A 27,929-nucleotide genomic window follows, 5' to 3' on the forward strand; every position below is an offset into this window, starting at 1 on the left:
GGGTAAGGGTCTTGCACAGGGGCTCAACCATTGTTTCCTGGCTGTCCTGAAATTTAAACTCGACACCTTCCCATTACTTATACAGAGGCTTAGCTATCTCGAGTAAGTCTATAGATGTGGCTTTTACTAGGTGGCATGGTGGTGCAGTGGGTAGTAGCATTGCTGCCTCACAGCTCCAAGGTCCTCGGGTTGATTCTGAGCTCGGGTTACTCTCTGTGTATAGTTTCACATGTTCTCCCCATGCCTGTGTAGGTTTCTTCCGGTTCTTTGGTTTCTCCCAGCCACCTGCCAAAAACTTGTAAGTGTATTGGCTGCTCCAGATTGCCCCTAGGTGTGAATGAGTGTGTGAATTCTAGTGCGAGTGCATGGTGCAGATGGATTGGCGTCCCATCCGGAGTGTATTCCTGCATAAAGCCCAGTGTTCCTAGTATAGGTTCCAGATCCACCAAGACTGTGACTAAGATAAAGTGGTTACTAAAGATGAATGAATTTTACTTTTTGCATCTCCTCTGCCTCTTATTTGCATTTCCAATTATAGTCCCACATCCGCACGCACACACACACACACCCCTTATATCAGGAGGAACCCCAAGCACTTGAAGGTATTGTGTGTGTCTTGTTGTAAAAATGACAAAAAATTTGGCATGAAGAAGTGATAGGACTTGAAGTTGTATTGCAGTATAAATGAAACAAAATGGCCTACAATAACAGTGCACCCATTAAACAGTGAATAGAACATGAGTGTTAAGGCCTATTGAGAGTGACATGTAAGGTTTGGCACGATAAAGCAGTAAGACAGCTTCATTGTATTCTACACTGAGGAGGCTGAAAGATCAAGGTAGTGAAAATGTGAATGTGTCAGCTGTGGCTGTTTGGTCACTCTGGGTTTTTGTGAAAAGCACTTAACTTTAGGACCATCCTCTGCCCTCCATTTGCTCAAACACACACACATGCTCACAATGCCAGGTTTACATAATCTTTCCCAGACAGAACCTGGGAGGACATGCTTGACTAGAAATAACAGACAGAGAAAAGGTTCACAGAAGACGGACGGAAAAGAAAAACCCAAACCCACACTCTGGAGAATAGCAGGGAGAGAGGTGGAGTGCATGGGAATGAGTAATATCAACTCTCCAATGCTTATTGCAATGCTTTGTAAAGACGCTTAAAAGACATATGCATCTCTAGTGTCATCTTCTGTACATAAAAATTAAACGGTACTAAAGAAATCTTTAGTATTCTGGGTTTTCTACATGTAGTGTATTGCTGTCTTCCTAGGTTGGTTGTATATCATGTACTGAGAAAAGACACTAGCCTTTAGCTGCACCAGTGAGACCATAGCCTATTATATTTAGACTCTGGATTTAGAAGTGCCATTGGCATGTTTATTGGAGCCATAACGCCACAGCCCATGTGTCCAGGAACACTGCGTAAAACCTCCCATTCCACTTTGTTTCATTTCCAAACCTCGGTGCACCTCGCCCAGACCACACAAACGGTCCTGTGACCGCTATTGCTGATTCTTTCTTTCCACTCTCCGTTCACTTCATATAGCGAGTTGTTTCTTACATCAATGAAGCCAATTAGAACTATCAACCCAGATCATTTTCAAAACTATATTTTGCACTATTTATAAATGTTTGCAATTATGAACGCTCAACTAAACATTCTGAGATTAGCCAGCGTTCTGCAGGTCAGCACTGTGATCCACACCAAGCGCAAAAACGGCATTTATGGGGTTTCGCCTGATCTAATTGTGTTTATGGGAGTTGGGCCGGCCTGTGGTGAAGAGAATTCTGGGTAAAATGGAGAGAAGAAAGAGCAAAGTGCTAGAGAACCAGTGGGCTCTGGATTCAATTTTACAAAATGCAAGCACATCTGGGCGTGCTTGTTTTCCGGCCAGTGGATGATGGGTAAAGCCATGGTTAGTGCTCACGTCGGGATCTAGCTCATTCTTCATGCCTGTTCAGTTGTCTTTATATGGTATCTGAACTTGGACAAGCAGAGGTAGGTCTGGCGAGCTCTATTTGGCAATAAAATGAGTTTAGAAGGAAGGGCTCATCCACAGCTGTGGCAAATAAGACAATGAAATCAGAACAGAGGAGCTTGAACTAAATGGCCTAAATACATGGGGACTTAGAAAGTGGTGTGTGTGTGTGTGTGTGTGTGTGTGTGTGTGTGTGTGTCAGCAGTCAGGAAGCGTTGCTTAATAAGACAAGCAGTCAGATAGGGGATAAATAACTCCCTCTGGCCTCTGCTGTGCTGATGGTTTAGCCTGAACTATTCTCTCTCTCTCTCTCCCCATATCTCCTTCTTGTTCTCTTTCTCTGAGACACACTCATACTTTCCCTTTTTTCACCACTCTGATTTTGGAAAGTTTGGAAAGATCAGTGTGGTCAAAGGGTCAAGCCAAGTGTATTTCTCTAAGACCAGCAATATTTTTAACCACTTTTACTCATATCTGGCCTTTGCTTGCATCCTCATTCGGTTTCAGCCCTGACTGACAGCACGCAGAGGTTTGCTGGTTTGTTGGTCTTGTTTTTTTTTTTTTTGTTTTTTTTAAACTGGCTCTCTGGAAAGACTAGCACTTTTGATTTCCACGAAACAGACATCCAAAACCTCCATCAAGTTCTATTTCTAGTTCAAAGACGGTAATTTAACATGGAGCAAGGGAATATATGAACTGGAGGCTGACGGAGACTACATGAAAAATATGCGAAGCCAAAAAAAAAAAAAAAAAGGGCAGTGAAATGGAACAAGAAGACTGCTTTTGTTGAGGTATTTGGTTGTATTGTCTCTCTCTCTCTCTCTCTCTCTCTCTTCTGTCTGGTGTTTGCTGTCAGGAGATAAAGCTTCGGGACAAGTTGAGAGTGAGGGATTGTGATATTGAGATACCAGCAGGGATTTGGTGTAGAAGAAAATGGGTTAAATTTACCACAGTGGTGGTGATTTTTGCCTTGAATTTGTTCTTTCAAATAATAATAAACCTAACATGCATTAGGAGTATCGATGTCCAAAAACCAGAGAGACAGCTTGGTTTTGGAGGCTGAAGTGTAGCCTTAAAAAAGACAGGCCATGTCAGCAGCATACTCAATGGCCTGTTGTTAGCTCAGTGTTGGACGAATTGGTCAGAGTCTTTCCTCACGGTTGCCAAGACAAGCAGCAGAGAGCTGAAATTGCTGAGCACACTATGAGTCTCTTCAGTTCAGCAGCGCTGGTAGGGTGCTTGAGGCCATTTAGCTTGGCTGGGCAGTACTGCATTTACATTTCTAATCAAGTGGGCTCTGGTTATGGACTCGGGCTGCTTTGTTGAAGTGGACTCAATGAGCCTCTGAGGCTTTCGCTGCTTCTTTGATGTTACGACCTTTAGCCTGTGCCAAGTCTGAGAAGTAGAGCCTCCGTCTCCCGGCTGCCTGTGGTCATGTATATATACAAGCTACTCCGCTGACATACTGTCTTTCATTCAGTGTCTTTATCTCTCTCTTTTTTTTTTGCCCTTAATAAACACACATTCTCTGTGAAATGAGCTGGATCTTGCCCAAGAGGCTTCCATTAGGTAAAGAAGACCTACCTCACTGGACCCCAGTTGCTGTAACTATGCCAGGAGACAACTACGACTTTTATTCAATTTCAAGAGTGAGAGCGACAGCAGAATTAGGCGTAAGGACCTGCTAAAGCCCGACTTGACCTCTGATACTCAGGCTGTAGCTCTGCCCCTGGGGACCTGGTGCTCTGGGGGATTTCTTTTTATTCCACCCAGCTGAGCCGTCTTCAAAGGCCCTACAGGCTCCATTGCACACACCCCTGTTTTCATTAGCCAAGAGATTAGCGTTAATCTGTACCAGTGCACCTCACGTTCAACTGAGCCTCTCCAGCCTGGAGTTGAGGGAGGCTGCAGTCCAGGAGTAAACCTGATCTGTTAATTTGTTAATTAGGTGCAGACAGACAGAGGGGGTGTAGTCAGGTTTAGTGGAATTATGATGCGTTAATAGGTACAGTTAACTGCGGTATTATGGGCAACCTCCACAAAAGTAAGGAAAAAACACAGGAGCTGCAGGCAGTCAGACAAAAGAGGGCACATTTGAGAGTGAAAATAAACCAAACAGAAGTCTGATGTTATAAGTGTAGATTGGATTCAAGCCATTAAGGCATTTATTTGCTCTGTAATTTGGTTGGAAGTTGATGAATGACCATCAGCTGATTTATTCTCCTTTTGGGGACATTTATGCCATTAGCCAGTTGTTTTAACTAGCTGGCTGGGGCTAGCGGGCACGCTTGATGTGTTATGAGTATTTTTGCTTTGCAGACAAATTGGGCAAGAGCAACTAGTCAGTCGATATTTCTGTTCGCTCTTGGTGTTTGTAATTTTGACAGATCTGTGTGTGTTTTTCCTGAACTGTTTTAGCTAGCGTAATAATATAGGCCATCTAATGGCTGACATTTTTTGGTGTATTTCTTTTTGGTAAAGTGGTATGCATTAATTTTTTTTTTTAAATTTTTTTTTTTTTTAACTGATCTTTGTTTTAGCTATCATGCTAACGTTTGTTGGCGAGTGGCTAATGCTTTTGCAGACTTGACCAGACAACAGTAACAGCAGATAAAAACCAGTAGGGTGTTACTACCAGAGAGAGCAAAAAATCTTGCATCTTTCCACTTTAGTGTGTTTAGTGTATAGTTCATAGAACATGTATGGCCTCAGCCCTTTTTCACTCCAAAGAAAAGTTCAAACTGTGAACATAATGATGTTATAAACACGGACCTTAACTTGGGTCTAAATGAAATTCTCACATTGCTAATAACGAGTAAAACAACAGGTGCCTTTTTTTCTAAACAGCTAGTGTAACTAATCTCATTAGCCTTTAATCAGTTTGGCACATTTGGGGGAAATGTTCCTTTAAGCCATGACCATTTGAGCCATTTTGCTTCATCTCTTCGCTCTTTGCATTCTAGCCACTGACCCCTGACCAGCACTGACAAGCTCTCTTGGGTCCTTGACTAACATTAGTCTGTGGACTTTTACATTTGATGGATTCTTAAATGAATGAACTCAATGGCAAGTACATATATACAAGTATGTTTGCCCCTTTTCCTGTAATGTTTGCTTACACATTTTCAAGCCTATGTTTACCCAAAGTAAATCTTTACACAGAGAACATGTTCACTGTCAATTGTCTACTGGTGATTATAGATTACTTTTTTCCCTCGAGCATTTTCTTATAGAAAACTGTCAATTATAGTAGTAACCTTTCATTCTGCTGCTAGAGTGGTTGCTTTTAAGGATGTGGAAGTTGAGTGAGAAGCATGCCATTTTAACCTGCGGCCTGTTTCACAAGTGTCGTGTATCATTAACTGCCACGACTGTGTGAAATGGTTAACATCAGAGGCTTCGCTGCTGCAGAGGACTGTTATATGGTGTTAAATAATAACCTCAAGTCCAAAGCCAAGTTGAATCGTAGACTGCATCAGACACAGTGTCTTAAATGACATTGATTTTGGAAGTAAGGTATGTGCTCTAGAGATTTTGCCAGAGTATACTGGTTTCAGAGCACATTAAACTGTCTGGAAGGAGCATGATGTAACTGACAATGTATGAGAACTCAAAGAGTTGGTCTAACTAAAGGAAACAGCAGTACATTAGCAAACATTACTCTATCGTATGCTGGCGTCATTTAGCTGGGCTTAATCCAAACGTGTAGCATCTGAAGACAATTTTTGCCCGAACTTGTGGTTCGGAATGCACGTTCGTAAAAGATGGGTTTGGAAAAGCCAAATCAAGAGACCTCCATTGCCAACACACACACACACACATTTACACAAACATGCACACAGGGCTTTGGGGGTGGAAGATTTCTTAGAGGCTGTCATTTGTGGCAGAAGGCCCCTTTGTGCAAGTGGATAAGAAGCTTGTTTACTTTGGGTCACCAGCCTCTGTCTGCTGCAGCCACGAGCGAATCCCAGCATGAGCTTAGCCACATGCCACACACACACCATTGTGCCAGCAGTGCTGCGACAAACATTATGAAACCTCAACAACAGCTAGCAAAGGCCTGGACAATCTTCTGGTGCCACATGCCAACTAAGCTGACTGTGCTTTGTTGAGTGTGTGCAGGCACACAGACACACTCAGTGGTCACTTTGGTTGGTACACCTACAGTGTAAATGCTATATGCCCTGGTCTACCCTGTTCAAAGAACAACACTGACCAGCTATGATTTGGATCATCATTTGCAGTATAGCAGTGACACTAACATGATAGTTTTTATGTGCCACTGGCATGAGTGTATGACATACAGCATGAGTGCTTGTCCATGGTTATGTCCTCTGGCATGAGTGTATGTCCATGGTGCTTGCTGTATCTCATACTGGCATGAGTGAGATTACAGCAAGCACCATGGACATACGGCAAGCCCAGGTGCCCGGGCCAGGCATATTTCATGTCTGGGCTATTAGGTTTTTATTCGTAGCCCAGTGGACAAGTAGATTCAATATATATATATATATATATATATATATATAAAGCTCACTGTCACCCTTTTCAGGCAGAAGCTAATACATACAGTTTTTAAGGGAAAAAAATTAAGGTTGTAAGTGAACTAGCAGATACATGTTTTGTTTGTATACTAACACTTATACATACATATACATACATATGGACTATGTATGTCAGCACCACGTCAGCTGTGCCTTCGTCAGCGGATGTTCGTGGACGTCCGCTTCTCAGTTGGCCCACAACACTTCCAGTCTTTTTGAATTTGTTAACAAGTTTGGCAACAGTGTGAGTGTGTGATGTGCTTGCCATGTTTCCTGTTGAGGTCCATCGCAACCTTGCAACAGCTGATCCAACCATGAGAATGATTTCAGTATGTTCTGAAATCTGAAAAAATATGCAATATAAACAATGTATGAAAAATTTTGGAATTGACTTTTTTGGCCGAAAAGTGCTAATTTTCCCCCATATATGGAGATCTTTGGGACACCCTGTACCCATGTATATGTATATATATATACAGAGTGTGTATTAAAAAGTGTGTGTTAAAAGTGTTTCACTTTCTTTCTTTTTTTTTTTTTTTTGCTCCCCTGCACAATTTGCTTATCGTTGTATAGCCTCATCACCAGTGTACATTTCTGACAACAGCACCACTGTTGGCTGGATATTTTTGGTTCGTCAACTATTTCTCAACCCAGAAGTGAAATTCAGGTGTCATAATGTCAGCAAAACACACCCCCATACCCCCAAACACACACACACACACTCCATTAGGCCAGTATCAGTGTCACTACTGTGCTGAGATCCACCAGCCAAACATCAGGTCAGCAGTGCTCCCTTTCTACTGATGGATTGGGTAAGACAAATCGTACATAGCCACAGATGGAGATACCTACAGTAGGGATAACGTGCACCTATATGGTAGTTTTACCTGACGAAATGGTCGATCTTTGTAGCTAGAAGGTAGGTGTGTTTAAAATAGTGACCACAGAACGTATAAACACACTCGCATACTCAGAATTCAGAGCTCGAGACAAAGCCGAGTGGTTGTTGTACTGCTGGAAGGGCAGAGTGTTTATGTAAACTGGGTGGCCGGGTGTTGAGCAACCGGCTCATGAAAGTGCACAAGCAAACACACACACACACACACAGAGAAAGAGTTTTAATTCCATTCAGATTGCTGCTCATATGTTGAGTGCAGCAGACGCCAAGTGTTTCCGTTCTGCTTAGTAGACGCAAGTGATTTATTTTTTTTTTTTTATCTTTAGTGCTTCTTTTCCCATGTCTCTCCTCCTTAAAGCCCCCTTTCTCTGCCCTTCTGTTACATTTAAACAGTGAACTCACTGGCCACATTTAGGTTAGTGGGTTGAAAGCTAAGCATTATTTGTTTATGGTTTGTCAGCGGTGAACCATATAATCTGTGACTGCACAGTGTATAAACCCAAACTCACTGTCATTTGACTCCCTGGACTTTTTACGGTACAATCCATTCATGCCTTTGCAATGCTTCCTACATATACTTATATGTGCGTGTATATATGTGTGTGTGTGTGTATATGTATATATATATATATATATATATATATATATATATATATATATACACACCACACAAACACATACATACATATACATACATATATATATATGTGTGTGTGTGTGGTTTACATCAGTATTGCAGTGCTCTATGTAGTGATACTACACTGAGTTGAAAGATGTTTTTTTTAAGAGAGAGTAATGAGTTACGCGCCCCTGTGTAGTGTCATCATAAAATATTTACATGCTCACTGAAACATGCAGGTTTTTTATGTCATAAGAGAAGTATTTCAGCAGGCCTCCGTTAACTCTCGAGTGGATCTTGTTTTCAGAGAGGCCCAGAGAATTTCACCTCCTTCCTCAACGTATTGCCAAGAGGCCAGCTGAACTCAACTGATGAAGGATGGAAAAAGCGCAAGAACAGAGGAGAGCAGTGTCCCCTAGTGGACCTGCTGTAAAGAAATCGTCTCAATCACTCACACACTCAGGAGTGTGTGAAACCAGCCTTTCTTCCCCACGCGGTTTTAAATGCTTGTGTTTTTCCCCTCCTGAGATAGCGTTCGCTCTGGCTACAGCTTGGAGGATGTTTTGAGAAAGTAAAGTCTGTCGTTAAGTCTGTCTTGAGCTGAGTGTTGCGAGTTGCAACATGTTGGGTAAACACCAGGTGTAGCGTCTGACAAAACAGGCTGTTATGTTCTGTTTAGGAAGCCTTGGCTTGTTTGGTTGTAAATGGCTTACTATAGTATATTCCAGGCAAGCATTATAATGGTGTAGTCCAAAAAAAAAGAAGAAGAACAACAGATGTGCTCATCAGCAGCATAGAGCCACTTATCATTTTTCATCACCTCAATGTCACTTCAGCTGCTGCGTGTGTGTTCAGCAAGACTACACTACATCTATATGAATCATTACGTTGTTCATTTCTAGGCACCTGCTGCTTTTGAGAGTCTTTCAGTTGAATGCAAATCCTTTCACAAGCAGATCTAATACATTCTGGTTTTGACTAGTAAAACTATACAGGCTTGTTTACCTGCTGATTTAGAGTATCATGCCTGGTTCAACACCACACCCACTTTTCAGTACTTCAGGTGTTAATTTGGACTCAAATATCGCCATTTCACCTTAAATACTTCTCTCAGTTTTCCATTAGAGACACTTACACACTCGCTTTTCAGCTTGTACTTGTACTTGTCTTATTTCTGCGTATATATATATTCTGCAGTTTCTCTATCAGACATTGTTAAGGAATACTAAAATAAAATCATTTGTGATCTGTAAAATTATATTGATAAGTGTGACACACTCGTGCATTCTGGGTATGCCAGTGGAGATTCCATGAATTTGTTATTGAGTCATTTAAGGCACATCATCGTCCATCATCGTGGCATATTAATAACATTGCTATAATATTATAATACTTTAATGCCTTTATGACGGTTCCACAAAAAATACTTAAAATAACATGGTAGTAATAAGAAAAAATGGTATTTAATTAGGGCTGCACGATATATATCGAAATTATCGAAATATCGGAAATGTAAATGTCATGATACGTATATCGCAAGGGCTTGCGATAACGGAATGATTTTAATACTTCAAAACGTTACGAAAAGTCAGTTGACGCACATAGCAGAGAATGCTTTCTTTTCCTCAAAAGAACATGAAACGTATGTTGAATATATATAAATATAAGTTGATTTGATTTTACACACTTATAGCATTATCGTACCACGTATCGCATATCACGTTATTTAATAAGTCATCGCATATCGCATTTTTCTTCAATATCGTGCAGCCCTACATTTAATCTAAAAAAAAAATAAATACAGATATGGATTTATTTTCTCCTAGCACAGTAAACCTCCTGCACTTCATCGGCTGTTTACTCAAAATCCCTAAAGAAACTACCAGCATAGCTAGCTGGTAGTTCCTTCTTCTGTCTGAAAAAAAGAACTATACACAATGGCCCAAGCAGAAGAAGTGGGATTGTTCAACTCTACATTTTAGAATTATCACAAGAGACTACACTCAATAGGTGCCATCACTTACGTTGCTCAGAGATGAATGGGCCACTGCATACACTTTGTCAGAGAGACGTGACATCAGCCTTATGATTGTTGAGAGTTTATGTAAGCTTTACTCATAATTAGTCCCACCATATTTACATTAAATTGGCATAAATTCTGGTAAATGGCACATACTGACATTAGAACATCAGTTATTCTTATGCTGTATATGCATATTGTGTGTACAGAAGACCAACCTACTTGGAAAGCAATCACAGATTTGACTGTAAGGATTTAAGACTAATATGTTTAGCTGTAATTTTAGCAGTTTGAAAGCTGTACAAACTAATACAGCCTAATATATTATTCACAAAGCTGCTGCTTGTTGTTGTGGTTGTGGTGTCATTTAATTTATCTGGTCATACATGTGTTAAGTGGGCAGCACAGGTAGCCTTGCCACCTCACAGCTCCAGGGTCTCCAGTTCGATCCTGACCTCCACGCTGTATGTGTGGAGGTTTGCATGTTCTCTGTGTGTTTGTTTCTTTGGTTCCTCCCACTTTCCAAAATTATGCTGGGAAGTGGATTGAAGTTCAAGTGGATTAGAAGTTCATCACTACTGCTTTCCTTAAATGCTACAGTTTGATCTTGAATAATGATGGATTTGTTATTTTTGTTGGTTTTCCCGAACTGACTGAATCGAAGCAGATCTTGGTGGAAGATGCTACTTTTGGACAACCTGTGTGACACACCAAGATCAGAACCAGGGTATTGTGGCTGAAGGACAGACTGAAGGGTTGAGGTGGAGATTTAAATTTTCTCTCACTTGGACATGCCATGGTCCAAATGGCATCTATAGTATAGATATATATAGTATCTCTACATGTGTATCATACATACTGAACATTTAGTGAAATATATTAAGCACTGGTTAAGCAGATGAGCATGGAAAATAAAACATGCTGAAATTTTAATTTTCCTGTTTGGCTTCAAAACCTTTCTGAAGGTCACTCTTCTATGGTTTATTGATAAGTAGAATGTGTTATGAGCTTTCTTTGTTTTAAGCAGAGCAAGACACACACCGCACATTAGCATAGGGTAAGAAATTCTTTTTTCGTTGCTGGTTTTTTTTTGTTTGTTTTGTTTAAATATTTGAGAGAGTTGAGTAAAGAGAGACAGCAGCCGCAGGTTTTTAGTGATAAGTATAAAGGAGGAGGAGATGGTGAGGTGTTTTGGGAGCCTGATTCTCCCCGGAGACATCCTTATTCACAGCACTGACGGTGTGGAATGTTAAGTGTGAACACACACATTCATGCAGGATAATTCAGTATATATAGGATTTTTTTTTTTTATTTATTTCTTAGCAGCTGTAACTGCTGCAAATACTTTTCATATAAACAGTTTTTTTTTTTTTTTTGGTGTTTCTTCAAGCTCCACTGCAGTGAACCTGTGTGGAGCTGATTGAACGCCTCCCTCTCTTGAACCCTTCGATCTAACTTTTCCCAGAGCACTTTGGGTGCTTTAAGGTCATTTCATTACACACAGCACAATATCTCTAGCACAGCCATCAAACATTACATATGATCCCCAAACATTTGACACACAGTCTACAGATAGCACAGAATGATGTGAGCAGTCGGTAGAGGAGGAGCAGGAGCTGAAGTGGGTAAAGTGTATTTGGGTACACAGTGGTTAGTTCAGGGAAGATTTATAGAGTGTTGTAGAATGTAGTGAGTAGACAGTAGACCTCCTTTCTCCTTCGCTCTCTTTCTCTCTCAGACACTGTTTGCACAGATATTCAGTTTGCGTGAAAATAACTGTCATCTCTCTTCCTCTGTACACACATACACGTCTGTAAAGTTTCATAATCGTTTAGAAAATTAAAAAATTGTAGAATATGAATAATTTTAGCACAGTACTATCTATCTATCTATCTATCTATGTGTGTGTGTGTGTGCATGTGTGTGTGTGTGTATATATATATATATATATATATATATATATATATATATATATATATATATATATGAGAGAGAGAGTATGTTTAAATGAATTGTGACTTAGTTGGCACTATAGGAAGTACACAAGCTTTTCCAGGATAACACATCATCTGATTTGATGCCCCTTTTTTTTTTGTCCTAGTTTTAATGTAGTACCACTTTCTGCCTATGGGGGGAAATATAACCTCACCAATAACATGATTATAATGGCTCCTCTTCAAATGAGCTAATGTGTTCCATCTGTTTTTCCATTTGCTCACTGCTGAACTCTCTCTCTCTCTCACACACACACACACACACACACACACGTATATGTTTGGACCATGTGCTGCCAGAGCTTCAATACACCTCTGCAAGTCTCTGGTAATGTACTGGAGGGATGAAACACCATTCCTCCAAAATATATATATATATATATATATATATATATATATATATATATATATATATGTGTGTGTGTGTGTGTGTGTGTATGTGTGTGTATGTATGTATATATCCACTTGCACTGCTTTTCTGCTTTACTCCATTACTCCATTCTCCAGTGCAAGATTCACCCACTGAACATTATCAGACTACTAACATCCATCAAAAGTACCTCTTCACCTGAGAGAACTCTCTATCCAACTCTATCTCTCTTTAAATCTCACTCTAACAGAGAGATTTAGGGCTGTGGAGAGTGAAAGGCCGTCTGTAGTGCACCTCTGGTAGTATTGTGCCTATGACTGAATAGTCATTATCGTTATCACCTATACTGTTTTTTAATTACCAATTATGAAAGACATACAATTGGCCTAAAGACAAAATTTTTACAGCATACATCTGAAATGTTCACTGTTCAAATAAACACATTTAATATTCTAAATGGTTCCACATTAGTAGAGCATGGTTCACTACACTCTTAGAAATATTCATTAGGGGTTCTTTGGATGGTTAATCGTTCTTTTCAGAGAAACCATCTGTTATAGGAATATACATAGAAACATAAAGGTTCCTCAAAAGGCAAATAAGGTCTTAAATAGGTGTATATTATTAGTAGAGTAATAATCATTATGGTACTTCTTTTTTTTTTTAAAAATCAGAGGCCTTCTGTGGTCTCCTAGTGGTGTGAAAAGACAGAGTGCTATAAAGTAAAATGAGGCGGAATGAGTCACGTCTCTTATTGAAATATTTTTCACCAAGCACCAGGGTTGCCAAGATCATGTTATTTACACCAAATTGGGCTGGTTTTGGAACAAGGTTGTGGGTGGGTGGGTGTTGGTGGGGACCAAGTCCACAGATGGTGTTTTTTGGGGGGCTGGTTTAAAAACAGTCCACGGCTACTAAGATCTTGTTTTAAAGCAAATATATGGAATTAAGTCTAATAAACTTCCTGAAAACCAAGGGAACCAGTAAGTGCTGACAGTGCGTGTATGCTGTACAGAAGCTTTTCTGTTGTAAGGTATATTGCTAAGCTTGGGAAAGGGATAGTGAGATTATGGAGTGGATAATATCCATGACAGGCGATGATTAAAAAAAAAAAAAAGGCATATTGGAGATATTGCAAATCAAAAATTCTAATAGAAAAATTCACCACAGTGAACATGTTTCCCATGCAAAGACTTGGGGGAGCTTTTCCAGAACCCAAACATTCTGGGCTAGTTTCAGGTCTTTTGTGTGGTTTTCGAGATGTAGCTGGGCTCAAAATTTTGCTGAGACCTTGCAACGCTGCCAAGCACTGTCTCTCTTCATATCTGGCATTGAGGCCGCAATGTCAGCATGTTTTACTAACCCTTTCGGTTTTTGTTTGAACTCGCATTCTTCATAGCTGATTAGTTTGATGTGGTGTGTGTTTTCAGGCAATAGCAGCCATCCGACAAGAGCGCTTCTAAAGAAGAGAATGCTATAGCAACACACAATAACAACCAGCTGCCCTGGCTGCTACTTAAAGAAGATGCGAACTCTGGCTGTTTTCGTTTCGTACCCTTTCTGCGTAGTGTCTGTTAGTGTGTTTTGGACAGCAGAGATTAGTTTTGTGTGTGTTATGTTTCTTACAAGTCTGTGGCTCTCCTCTGCAGGGAAGATGTCAGCTTTTCCCTTTTTCAACGTGTTTTTTTTTCCCTCATGCAGTTTTCAAAGAGCTTTTATCTGGTTCAGATGTTATGGTTCTCATGTTCACTCTTCCTTGTGTGTGTGTGTGGATGTGTGTGTGTGTGTGGATGTTGTAATCCCTCTCACCTGTTTGCCTCATTATCGGCTGGTGTGTGGTGAAGTGTGACGGAGCATGAAAGCAAAGGGAGTTTGGAGTAATGAGCATCCATCACTCCCTGTCCCACTACCACTGAGCACTACAAATCCCCACTGAGAGACAGACAGACTGAAAGAGAGAGGGAACGCAAACATACACACAGCTGCTGTTACGTTACAATGCTAATAATTATAACTGAAGTTTGAACAGCCAATTAGAATCACAATGTAAGGCAAATCACCACCTGAGCTGCAGTCGCGAATAAAATCTTAATTTAATGAATTATCCATGTGGAAAAAATGCATCAAAGATGGCTCAAGACATTAAAAACAAGACATGAGCCTGGGACGCAACTGTCGCTTTTGAAGAGGTGGACTGCTGCAATTCCTACTCAGACACAGATTCAAAGAGAGAGGTTAGAAAAAGTTGGAAAGGGGGTAGAGAAAATTGGACCCAAATAATGAGCATGGCTTGCCGACATGCTGTGTGCTGTGTAAATATATGACAGTGACAACTTTCGCTCTTTTAACTCCTTTGGATTCAGAATAAAAATGCAGAATTTTAGCTTTCCCTGTCCTATCAGGTGAACCATCAAGGAACAGCTATTTGTATGTACATAGAACAACGTTGTTTTCCATCTGACCATAAATGCCGTCCAAGATATAGGCATCAAGTTTAAAAGGCTGCCACAGAGCAGAATGCCAGATTCGTTTGATAAAACATACTTAAAAAATGCATAGCATCCTGGGACACAATCTTATGGACTGATTGTCTTGAAGATTAATAAATTATGGATAAAATTATGAATTAGCTTAACGAGCTGTAAGTGTAGCAGATGAGCGCTTAATCAGCTTAACCTTGGCATGTTTTCTATACAGGAGAGTGCATTGAATTTCTAAATCATTATTTAATTAATACACAACTCAAAATATCAAATTAAAAGCATTATAAAATAGCTTATTCCTCACACACACAATACGATTTTATGACCTCAGTTTAGCGTCTCATGGCTCCATTAAGTTGTGTGCACTGTGAGTTACTGTCAGAGCAACATAATGGGAGGTGCTGGATCAAGTGCTATTTTATAAACTGCCCAATAATGACTGGAAGCCATGTTGTTTAAGTTAATCTAGGACTATTCATGCAGCAATATTTTGGTGATATACTAGACTCCTATTAGATGTTTATTTCAGTGCTTACCATCTTATCAAATTAGTCTTTTAAATTGTCTCTTGCTTTGATATTACATTTGGTAGCAAATGGGGAAAAAGCGTGATCATCATCTTCAGTCCTCATTTTCTATCCCTAATTTTTTGGGGGTTTAAAGACAAGGGCTTGTGCTTAATTGTGATGGTCTAGACGCTATTGAGAAATCCTTTCTCTGAAACTTCCGTTTAAGAAAAATCTGCCAACCTCAGACGCGCAAACAACAAGCAGGTAATTTGCATAATCTGAATGGAGCACCTAGAAAATCGACTTGTGTGTGCGTAACCCAACTCTGAATATGAGAAACTATGAATAAATATTGCTGTAACTTTTGGACTCAAGTCACCAACTCTGAATACGTCCCTTAGTGACAGTATAACGTGGACGTAAGTATGCGTTGATTAAATCTAAAATGCTGCACAGTAACCCGATGTTACCAAAGTTACCAACCAAAGTTCTGGTTTTGTCAGAACAAGACTGCATCACTGTCCAAACTGCACTGCGCACAAACAAAAGAATAACGATCACGCATATCACAAATGACATAATAATAATAGATCTGCGATCCGAATTATGTCTCACTGTAATGACTGTTCTAGCTGACAGCAAATCCCGATCGACCCATGTTCAAGTGTTTGGCATGAACTCAAAGCTCAATATTGTGCACAGTCTCTCTGGGTTTGCTGTATTGATTGTTGAATATTGAGAAGATTCAAAACATTTGCTCGTATTACCAGCAGTCATGGTCTGTTAATTCCCTGTGGCCTGTAATTATTTTTCCAACAATGCTTAACTCACTCTGTGTAGTAGTAGATCAGGTCACTCGAGCTGTGTGTGTTGATAAACTGATCTTCAGTATATTATAAAGTCTTCAGATACTGAAGTTCAGTATATTATAAAGTCTTCAGATACTGAACTTCAGTATATTATAAAGTCTAATACATTTAGGACAGGATTGGAAAGTCTTAAATAAACAAGCATAGTGTGGAGTGTGTGCTGTGAGGAAAATAGTCTGTTGGCAGTTAATTACTGTATATTTTCATTCATTCAGTGTATGTTTATTTTGGTTTTAATAGGCATTTAAATATGCTGCCATTTTAGTTGCATTGTGTATAGTGTGGTCTTGGTTATGAAGAATTTGTTAACAAAGAAAAGGGAACGCCATCTGGCAAATGTCTTTTCTGAGGGTCTGTTTTAAGGGTGTGTCCTGCTGGGAAGGGGCCATGGTCAACAGCCCTTTCACCCTACCTCATCTCTCATATACACACACTCACACACACACACTCACACACACACACACACACACACACACACAGAAGGCTGTGCAAGGTCCTGGTGTCAACATTTGAGTGACGGGTACAAAGTAAGCATTTGCCACTCAGGGAACCAAGAGAGAGAAGCAGAACAAGCACTGTCAGTCAACCGTTACCATGACAATGGGAGGGCTTGCCCCGTCCCCTGGCCCCTTTGTGTCTTTATTGAATTAGCACACAGGTTGCCTTTGTGGGTCCGGGCAATGGTAATTGAAAACACATCACGAGAAGAGGGCTCAAAAAAGGAAGGATGCGCTTCAGTGCACTCCATTAGATCAGCCGATGTTGAAGAGAAAAGGAATGATTAATATATCAGAGTGACAGGAGAAGTAAAATGAAAAAGGAAAAAGAAAAGGAAAAATGTTGCATCTAGGGATTTGAGAATAGGTTTGAGAATGTCACTGATGCTTTGACATAAGCAACTGTATGAAAAATTCACTCATGGAGGGCAATATAAAATGACCTTTAATACTGCAGAGGCAGTTTGTGTATAAAAAAATTTTATTATGGGGATTATTTTATTATGGGGATTAATTATTGGGAAGAAGCTACTTTTGATTTGTGCTTGTTTTTTTTTTTTAATAAAGTAGGATACCCTGTTTTAAAACTTTTTAAGTTCTGATGTATAGTACCATAACATAACAGTATTTCCTCAGCATCGTATTTTCTCACAGTGCTATACTGTCACACAGAAGCCATGCAAGAAAAAAATAAATCCCCATCAGCAGGGATTTACACTCGGCGTCCACCTGTACTGCTGATCTCCTGGGAATTTCACTCACAACAGTCTCTAGAGTTTATACAGAAGAGTGTGATAAACAGACGAAGAGCACATTGGGTTCCACTCTGTCAGCCAAGAACAGGAATCTGAAGTTATCATGGGCCCTGGCTCAACGAAACTGGACAGTTGAAGATTAGAAAAAAAAATCACTTGGTCTTTTTCCAGTCTTCAGCTCCAGTTTGGGTGAGTCTTTGCCCATGATAGCATCAGATTCTTGTTCTTGGCTGGCAGGAGTGGAACCTGGTGTGGTATTCTGCTGTCGTACCCCATTCACCTCAAGGTTTGATGTATTGTGCATTCTGAGATGCTTTTCTGCTCACCACGGTTGTAAAGAGTGATTATTTGAGTTACTATAGGCTTGCTGTCAGCTCAAACCAGTCTGGTCATTCTCCTCTGATCTCTCTCATCAACAAGCTGTTTCATCCTGCAGACCCTCTGCACACAGGATGCTTTTTTTTTTTGCACCATTCTTTGTAAACTCTAGAGACTGTTGTGTATTAAAAACCCGGGAGAACAGCAGTTTATGAGCTACTCAAACCAGTCCATCTGGTACCTACAACCATGCTACAGTTAAGTCACAGAGATCACATTTTTTCTTCATTCTAATGTTTGATGTGAACATTACCTGAAGCTCTTGACCTGATTTTATGCATTGTGCTGCTGCCAATGGCTGATTGGATAACTGCATGAATGTACAGGTTTTCCTAATAAAGTGGACAGTGGGTGTAGATTACAAGATCTGTTTCTTGTCATTACGAGAAAACAGTTTAAGAGAAAAAGCATCTCCTAATGGTGAGGAAATTTCACGTAACTTTGAGAAACCGTCTTGTTACTACTAAGTATGTTTTTTTTTTTTTTTCACTCGTCTGATGATTGACAGTTACGCTATGTAAACTACCTTAAATAGCTACAAATATGTACAAAAAAACACATTGCTGCCAAGAAAAAAGAAATCCCTATCCATATTAAGATGATGATTTCTAATAATAACATGCTTATACTGTAATAACAATATGTTTTCTAATAATAATGAGATATATATCACATGTCTATGCTGGTGGGGACTGTTTTTTTCTTGCTTGGCAGCAGTGTGCTTCCATACAGTCATGTCATCCTGTCTCGTCCGCCACCTCTATCCCATTACTTCAAATACACAGACTCCATGACATGACAGACAAGAGCTCATTTTAAAAGCAACGACGTAGAAATAGCAGTGAAGGCCAAGTCCTGTGTTATGGACAGCAGGGAGACAGAACCAGTCAAAGAGTTTGATTTCTCATTTCCGTATTACGGCACCTACATCAGTTCCACAGATGCAACCCAGTTTCTGAGTACTAGTGGCCCTGCTGATGTGGTTTCTCTTAATCGTGGGCAGCATAGAAGGAGCACATAGGAGTTTATTCGTTGAAAATGTGCTCTCCGAGCAGGACCTATTATGATCGGTTTAGTTAGGAGACCAGTCCATTTCAGCTACATATGCCAAAAGGGTTGACCTATCAAGCAGCATTTATAAACACAGCGTAGAGTGTTTTGGTCTGCATTAGTGTATGTCTGCCTTTTTTAGTCAGGTTTTGATCATATTTATACACTAATATAAGATATATACCCTAAAGTTTTTTTATATTGGTATATGTGATGACTAAAGAGCACACCCTGCTCTTTCCCCCTGGTCTACCTTGTCTCATTGTCTGGCCAGGAAAGAATGGTGCAGGCTTTCCTGGCCAAGCTTAATGGATTCATGATGTCTCTCCTAATTGAGCTGAGCCATTGTACTCCAAAAAAAAATGATAGCAGGAGTGTTCCAGTGCAAATGCAGTTTGAATTGGAGCAAAATTACAGGGCCTGTGGTCTTTTTATAGAAAAGAGAAAGCCCTGATGTCCATTTTCCTCCCATTCACCATCTTGTAACAGGGGGTGGACAGGGTAGGAGGACGGAATTATCTACAAACAAACAGAAGGCTTTCGATAGCTGTGTTGAGGGAAACAGCTAGCAGGGAATAATGGTCAGGATAATAAGACAGGCTGTAAGAGAAATGGTGACACTGGCTAAGTGCACCCTGTGTCTGTTTTCGCTCTTTAAAGGAGGTCTGAGTGGTTCTTTGAGGCTCCCAAATGATGCGGTATTGACAAGCTTTTGTGGCGGTTTAAGAAGCCTCTTAAAATGGCTCTCGGAGGAAATTTACTAGTCTTGTTTTCCCATTTGAATAGTTAACACATGTTAATTTTCTAGTCTGAGATACGACTTTAAAAAAAAAAAAAAAGTCATACAGCTATCAATTAAACAGGCTTAAGTCCAAGTGGATAATCCAATATAGTATTTAATTCTTTCTCCAATACTCTTTCTCCTTACACATCCTGAATTACGCTAGCACTTTTCATGCTCGTCATGCACGGCCTTTCATTAGCCCATCGATTAAGTGCAGGAAATTGAAGAGTTCAATAGGTAGCTGGTACAAATTTATTTTTCATATCTTCTACTAAAAAGATTAGGGACTGGCACTTAAAAAGCACCCTTTTGTGCATAAGCAGGCAGGGTGACACATGGGAACTGGAGATGTGAAAAACTGGACTTTGTCATGCTAGTTGACTGGATAATCCCATTGATTTAATGTGCTAATTGGATTTGTATTGATAAGGGTTGAACATTGTAGATAATCAACAGTGAAACAGTGTCAGAATTTCAAAAGGGCTGCACAATCTTTTGTATATTGTTATTGCATGGTGTCTGACACTGATCATAATAATCGACTCTGAACTTTCAGTATCAGAGGCTCATCAGTTTTTTTAATGTACTGCAAAGCATTTCATAATCATAGTATATAGCAATATCATTACCATATCATATTTTGCCCATGTGCGGTGTCATATAATGAATAAATAAATCAGTGATTGTAACGTAGATGTTATCTTTTTAGTCCACAGCAGCAATCTATGGTAAGGGTAAAAATGGAAACTAAACCTCTGCAAAGAAGCTCCACCAGGAACTGATGTATTTAATACTCACCTTTAAAAAAGAAGAAAGAAAAAAAAACAATATCTAAACAGCTTATTGTTATCCCTTGTGCTGTATATACTTTATTATATTAACAGAAATCCAGAACACTAGGAATAACATGCACATTACAGACTACCCAATATGCCTTTTTGTTTATCTGTATGCCGTCATTTTTATCTTAACCAGCATATATCCAAACAAAATATTTCCTCATCTATAGCTTTTTTGCTCGAAAAACCATGCTGTCGCCACCAAAAACCTGGCTTCTTTCCAGGTCTGACAGAAAGCAAAGGTGTCCAGCACTCTTCTCCCCACAATATGAGACCCCATTTCCATCTCATTAAAGCTGACAGATGAAATATGAACACGTTTAATATCCAGCCTAATAGCTAGCGTTGACAAGCCACATAAGTTAGCTGGCTAGAGGACTGTCATGGCATTTGGATAATGAACTGTAAATAGGATTTTATTAGGCTTCACTATAGCCGTCTAGAGTGGGGTGAAAGGATGGCTTATTGTGGCAAAGGTCAGGACCCGATTTTAATGCCCTTATTATAGACGTTCATGCTGCTTTAACCAGCAGGGGCGATTCGGTGTTCATTGGAAACGTGCCAAGACTGAAGACATATTAGTAATGCCAGTCAGACAGAGAATACACTAACCTGGGCCAAGTCCCACCTCGCTCATCACCTCAGCCAATTTATTTACGTTTAAATCCATTCTTATCCTCCTCACTAAGAACCCTGTGCCTGACAGCTTTTCATTGGCGCTTCTTCATTTTCTGTGATTTTAGACCGTTTCGTGCAATTTTTTTTGGCTTTGTCACATTGAAAACATCTCTCGTGTAGTCAGGGATTAGTGGTGAATATGGTGGGAAATATTCTGAATGTAACTCAGAGCTACTCGGGCTACAAAAGTCGATCACAAGCTGGTTATGCATTTCCCACTGGATCATCATCCAGCACAGCACCATCAGATTGTTTCCCCACTTATTTCCGTTTACTAGAGCCCCCTCCTTCAAAATCTTTTGCAGACAAAGATCCCTATTCTAATCAGTTCTAATATTCTATTCAAATGTGTATAGTGGCTATTTACTAGATTTTTTTTCTCTGAACTTTCCACCAACAGAACAAATCCAAGCCTAGTTGTAACGCAGGTTTGAGCCCGTGTAATTCAAGTTACCGGTGAAATAGGCTTTAAAAAAATACTATAAGAATTCAATAATAAATACAGCTTTCATTAGGGGTGGTTGTGATTTCCACTACTGTAACCTCTAAACAAGCTGCATTATAGCTTTTAAATATCAGTTCACTGAGAAATCTTCTGTTTACATTCACTTTGCTAGCATTTCTCCCTTTTTATGTGTTTCATTATCATACCTGAGCTATTGTCAGTTCACGGTCTCTTTCATTTGGTCAGTAACTCTCGTGTCTCTTAAGCAGCACGGCTACTTCCAGAGATTTGTACATGTTGGTGAGTATTTGTGGTGTGTACATTCTCCCCCTCACCCCGGAGCCAGTATTGATCTGTTATGTAGTACTGATACATCATGTCTAGCCAAGATCTATTTTTTTTTGTGCTGATATTTAAAAAGCGGCACATGAAATATAACCATAATGCTCTAGTGTCAGCTAACTAACTATTCTTGGTTGCTTTGTAGACTACAATTCTTGGTCTTAGTAATAAAGATTAGCTAAAATTTGTTTCAACTCTGCTAACTGCCACATTGTCTACCAGTGAATCACCCAGAAATAACCAAGATGTTAGCTTACAGCATTGGAATATTGGCAATGAAATGTTCTCGAGTCAGCATTTTGGAAATCTCCTCATATCCTCTCTCTAACAAGACAATTTGTCCTAAATGTTTTGTTTTTCCTGCTTGCCCCCCAAATTGCGATTGGACTGGTTGGGAGATTTTTTTTTTTTTTTAAATGCTTGACGTCACTATGTATTAAACTTCTTGAAGTTTTGGAAGCACTACTTTTCATCTTGTGGGCACTTCAAAAATCAGAGGATACTAGCAGCACTTGGTGCAGGAAGAATCGCCATCCTGGATCACACTGTTGATTACACCAGGCATCCATGTGACATTGTAATTCAGAAAGAGCAAGTGTGGTCAGATGTGTCAGGGGGCAATTCTAGTCTAGCCAGTGCATTACAGTAAAAAGTCCTCTCTCTCTCTCTCTCTCTCTCTCTCTCTCCCCCATATGCTGGGTTTGTCTGATTCATATCCACTCTGACCGTGTTGTTACCTGGACCAGTGTCTGTTAATTATCTGTTTGTCTCCTCTCTTTGTCTCTTGATCTTGCTGTAGCTCAGAGAGATGGATAGCATGGCATTTCCTCTAGTGTTTGGCTGAAATGTTGAGGGCATGGCTCTATTAACTGGAGTCTGAACTCTGATCTCCACAGAGTGTATTAAAGGGAGGAAGATAAATTCCCTTGCACAGCTGGAGCCACGTTATAGAGCACTTTTATCCTCATGCACTTAGAGTTTATAGAGGTAGCCAAGGTTATACTGACAAAGATGTAGAATTTCTAAAACCATTAATGGACATTTAACAGTTGAGATTTAAGAAACATAGCATATTGCCTTATTGATATTGGCCAGACTGATCTTAATGATGCAATGATGCATTTTTGTGGCATTAAATTATCTGTGTTGACTCAGTTAATACAACCTGAGAGTGAGATTCAGACAGTGTGTATTTTCAGGAGCATGCATCTGGCTCCTGACCCCTCTGTAGTGGCAGTTAAAGTAACAGCATAGCCAACTGTTAAGGCTGCTCCCGTGGCGCAACAGTGTGCAGTTTAAGTAAGACCGGGCCATGAATATGGATGGCGTATCAGAACAAATGTCCAGACAGGAGGGGTCACTGCCTGTGCTGCTTTAATTAAAGTGGGGATAAAGCAGCGGCTGTCCTCCCCTAGATAAACCCTCCCACCACCAGCAGCTAGAATGCCTTCCCATGTTTTCCTTTGTCGCATCCTAATCCTGCATTATTTCCATTGGGAGATCTTTTCTCTGTTTCTGTGTGTTCAGTGTGCAGAGATCATACTGCTAATTAATGGTATGTTATCTCTGAATAAGACTACTGTGGTCCTTAAGGTTGGGGTGGTTACACTCCTTTCGTTTACGTACTTTAGTGTGAAGCTTCATCTGCTGTGGTTTTGGTATGATGGTATAGAAAGATGCAGAGCTGATATAAGATGAGTAAGGGATCAGACTGTAAGAAGACGCCCTTGCTCCTGAGGAGCACAACAGACAAGCGTTCAGCAGCAATCGCAATTTCGAATCATGGCGATGCAATAGGCGTTCATGTCTGGGGGATCAAGAGAGCTAAATGGCTGTGCTCTCAGGGTGGGCGGGATGGTGTTACTCTCTCCCCTGTCAATTACAGTGGCACTAGCCAATCGTGGGCAGCAGTGAGCTCATGTATGTGGAAGAGGGCAGATAGCGCTTTCCTCCGAGTATGTTCAGATGCCTTGTGATGTAGCGTGAGCAGCAGGTCAAAAAAGATGTGATGGCTGGCAAGTCTTGAAAGGAGGCACATGCTAGCCTTTCATCCTACCTGGTTTGTAGCTGTCATGTGAAAGGGAAGAGTTAGCTAGTGTAGTAGGAAATGACTCTAGTGGGAGAAAATTTTGGGGAAAAAAATTAAGAAGACACCCTTTGTATGTTTGCATGTGTTTATAAGTGATTTAAATTAGTGAGAATATAACAACAATGCTCATTTGCATCATCAGTTTCTTTAGTTTCACACAAACACAAAGCATTCCGCTAGACCAAACAACTACCCATGTATCCATTTACCCAAGGAAACTAGGACATTACCCGGAAAATCCTCCATTTTTTCCCACATACTGTATTTCAACAATGGTAGTTGTATTCATTGGTTTCGGCAAGCTGTGATAACATCATCTGATCTCAGTGGTGAAAAGAACACTCAGTGTTGACAGATAGATGATAAAAGGAAGAGTCTCAAAACAACAGGATCACTGGGATTGATTGGATTTTGGGAGTTCATGACTCTACCACACACAGGAAACACTGAAGACCTGGGACCCTAAACCTGGTACAGATCATATGGAAACATCTGGCCTGAGCCTCAGGAAATCCCACCTCTGGCACCAACACCCAAACAGAGTGTCACATTGGCCATCATCCTAGCCCATGTAAGAGAGACAGGTATGAGAACTGTACACTGACAAGCCAACTTCCTGTCTACTGAGGTGTTAGGCCATCCAGGGTGGAGGCCATATTAGCCTCCCTGTCTGAAATAATATTTCCTCAAGTGATAACCTCATACATCCAGCAGAGGAAAGAATTCACACCCCACTGATATCTTTGGCACACTCTGTGCAACGTGTGAAAATACAATGGCATGTGTGGAATGCTAAGTGGTGGGATATTTAGCTCAATGAAATTTGTTGAACTTGTTGACTGAACAGTGCCTTTTTATTAACTTGTATTCATGTTCTTAATAAATAAAATTATTTGATATGTAATTTTTTTTACTGTTTCTTGTAGTGGTTAGATATTTTGCACCCTTCTGTTGCTTTAGGCATTTGTGCAGATAAGGCATTACTGGGAACATTACTGTTCCACCATTAAGTGTCCATCCACATGGCTAATGTTCAGTGTAAGAGGTTTACCTGGCAGTCCTTGTGTTCCAATCCACCTTGATATCCTGCCTTTTTTACTAAATATTTCCTTAAATATTTCCATATTTTTAAGAACCATTCATTTACACTTCATCTATACAAGTCATTTTCCATTTAACTCATACAGGGACCGAAGGGAAATGGTTAACTTCGAACTGAGGTTGAATTCCAGATAAGAGTTTTCCTCTATTGCTTTTATACCACTGTAATGCAATCAACGCAATGAGCCTCATTTATGATTTTTTTTTAACGATTAAGCTTAAGTTCCCGGTGGTGCAGCGTTGCCACCTCACAGCTCCGGGTTCCTCACTTTGATCCTGAGCTCGGGTCACTGTCTCTTCTCCTTGTGTGTGCATGGGTTTCTTCTGGGTTCTCCGGTTTCCTCCCACTGTTTGAAAACATGCAGGTTGGTGGATTGGTTATGCTAAATTGCCCCTAGGTGTAAATGAGTGTGTGAATGTGTGTGCGCATGGTGCCCTGCAATAGACTGGCATCCCATCCAGGGTGAATTCTCCCACCTTGCGCTTTGATGTTCTGTTTGAACTGATGTGCACAGTAAGATTTAGGAAACCAGAAATGTGAAAACGTTGGCAAATGACAAATGTTGTCATCAAACTTGTATGATATGACCCTTTCGTTTTTGCCCGTTGAATGGTGAAGTAACGTGTGCTCACCCTTAACTGATGGTACACCTAGTCACGTGACTGATTCATTTATTTAATGAATGAATAGACTACAGACATTAGTCTAATGTTAGGTCTAATGTTATCAGTCCTTATTTAAAGAAATAGTGAAGTGCCACGGCAATACTCACTCCCTTGGAGGACTTTGGCAGTGGTGCATTATGCAGAGTAGACTTTTTCGCCCATTATGAGTGGATCCCAGCTACTAAATTATTTTAATAATTTTAACAGAACAATTAACCAGCCATTAGTATGAATTGTGGCTTCCCAAAAAAAGATATTTGGCAATATTTGGTTTCCTAGGTGGAGGTGAGGCACCTGTTCGCATGTGTAATTTTAAGATAATTTGCAATTAATAAACAGGCAACAGATGGCATGGACTTAGTATTGATCAAACATAATAATCGCACATTGACATTTAACACACAGACCTGTAATTGCCAGTTCCAAAGGGGGAGGTGCTGATGGTGATTGTGTGACATTGCAGAAAAGAACCTGTAGTCCAAATGTGTGTGTGTGTGTGTGTGTGTGTGTGTGTGTGCAAGTAAAACTGTCGGTCTTGATGCCGCTGCTCTCTAATTGGAGTTTAAGTATGGTTGGCTGAGTGGCACCAGAGTGATGTGTCAGGAGGGTGCCAGGTCTACGTTGTCCTTTTGTTAAACACGGCGTCGGAAAGCGCGGGCAATGAACAAGCGAACGCTATTCAGAAGGCTACGTTGTTTTACATCAATCAGCCTCGTTTGGCAGTGTACTACATGCCTTGTTGATGAGGCAGAGAGTAGTTCAGTCTGTCTGTTTGTTTGGTTATGGGCCAAGCCATTAGTGGGAGCAAGTGGTGGGGCAGTCGGCTGCTGGATTGTCTTTGTTTCTGGTTTGTGTGAAAATGCATTAAAGGTCACTGAAAACATGACTAACTCAATGGCTCACTGCGTTTCGTCCATTTCTGCCATATTTGTTTCACTTGTACGACATTTAGCCTATATTGTGTTTCTGATGTAGCCTTGTTTTTAAGAATAACTGTAAATATGTTCATCTAAAATGGGAAGTGGGAAAACCCTTCACATGGTCAAATTTTGAAATTATCTCAAATATGTTTCTTTCTCGTGTATCTCTACCAATGCAATGTTGGAAAGGAGCCTAAATAAAACATTTCCACGTTGTTTCGGTGACATATTTCTTAAAGTAGAGATGTCAGAGTATGATATTTGCATAAATAATAAATAGAAATAGGGATTTATATCAGAATTTAGCCGTAGCAACATCTAACAGGTTTTCCCAATCTGCCTCACATATTGTTTCATCTTTTTTAGTGATATAATAATATAAATGATCTGTTTCATTAATTATGCAGAGGAAAGAAAATGCGAGGGTTTTGTGGTTGTGTTGAAGAGAGATTACTAATTAGTGTTTTTTGTTAGTTATAAGAGCATTCCCAATTTCCTTCGCATTCGTTGTGGCTCATCCCTCTTATGAATATTCAATGAACCTGGTGCTTAATATGCATGAGTGGGTGTGTATAAGCAGAAGTGTGTTAGTGGTATAAAAGCATAAAAGGCAGAGAGAGTGAGAGAGAGAGAGAGGGCAGGAAATGACTGCACTTGCACACTTGGATGTGTTCACACACAGAGAACACTGCATCGTGGAGTGTGTATAAATCTTCACTAGTGAGGGAGAGTGAGAGAGAGAGGCTTCCAGGAAGGAGGGAGAGAGCATACAGAGTTACTGCTCTCCTCCAGAAGGAAGGCTGGATGGTGTGAACTCTTCATCATGGGATGCAGCCTCTGTACTTTACAGAAGCCAGCAGAGCGATACAAACTACTGTATGAAGTGTGCCGGGTAACTGACTTTCATTCACTTGTGCATTTGTTGAAAACATTTTGAATCAGTTCTAGATTATTCAGAGAATGTAAATGTTGAAATAATTAAAATAGAGCCTTGTTTGTTGTTCCATGCACTGACTAATATCCAATTTTTATGATATTTTATCACGTAAAATATTTTCCAATCGCTTATTTCATGGTCTGGTGATGTCCTCT

General features: G+C 40.1%; 1 protein-coding gene across 2 annotated transcripts in view; it reads left to right on the top strand.

Moving 5' to 3' along the window:
* Positions 1-27,929, top strand: part of pdzrn3b (PDZ domain containing RING finger 3b) — a 92,513-nt gene that overhangs the window by 42,941 nt on the left and 21,643 nt on the right. Inside the window, exon 1 of one of the 2 annotated variants that reach the window (XM_026923172.3) lies at positions 13,285-27,729. The exons of the other annotated variant lie outside the window; for it this stretch is intronic. Within the exon in view, the coding sequence (XP_026778973.1) occupies positions 27,661-27,729 (69 nt within the window). The 5' untranslated portion in view covers positions 13,285-27,660. Of the gene's footprint in view, positions 1-13,284; positions 27,730-27,929 lie in introns of those variants that run through there. 2 annotated transcript variants of the gene reach the window in all.

This window comes from Pangasianodon hypophthalmus, chromosome 2 (genome assembly GCF_027358585.1).
Source record: "Pangasianodon hypophthalmus isolate fPanHyp1 chromosome 2, fPanHyp1.pri, whole genome shotgun sequence".
In the NCBI taxonomy this organism is placed as follows: Eukaryota; Metazoa; Chordata; class Actinopteri; order Siluriformes; family Pangasiidae; genus Pangasianodon; species Pangasianodon hypophthalmus.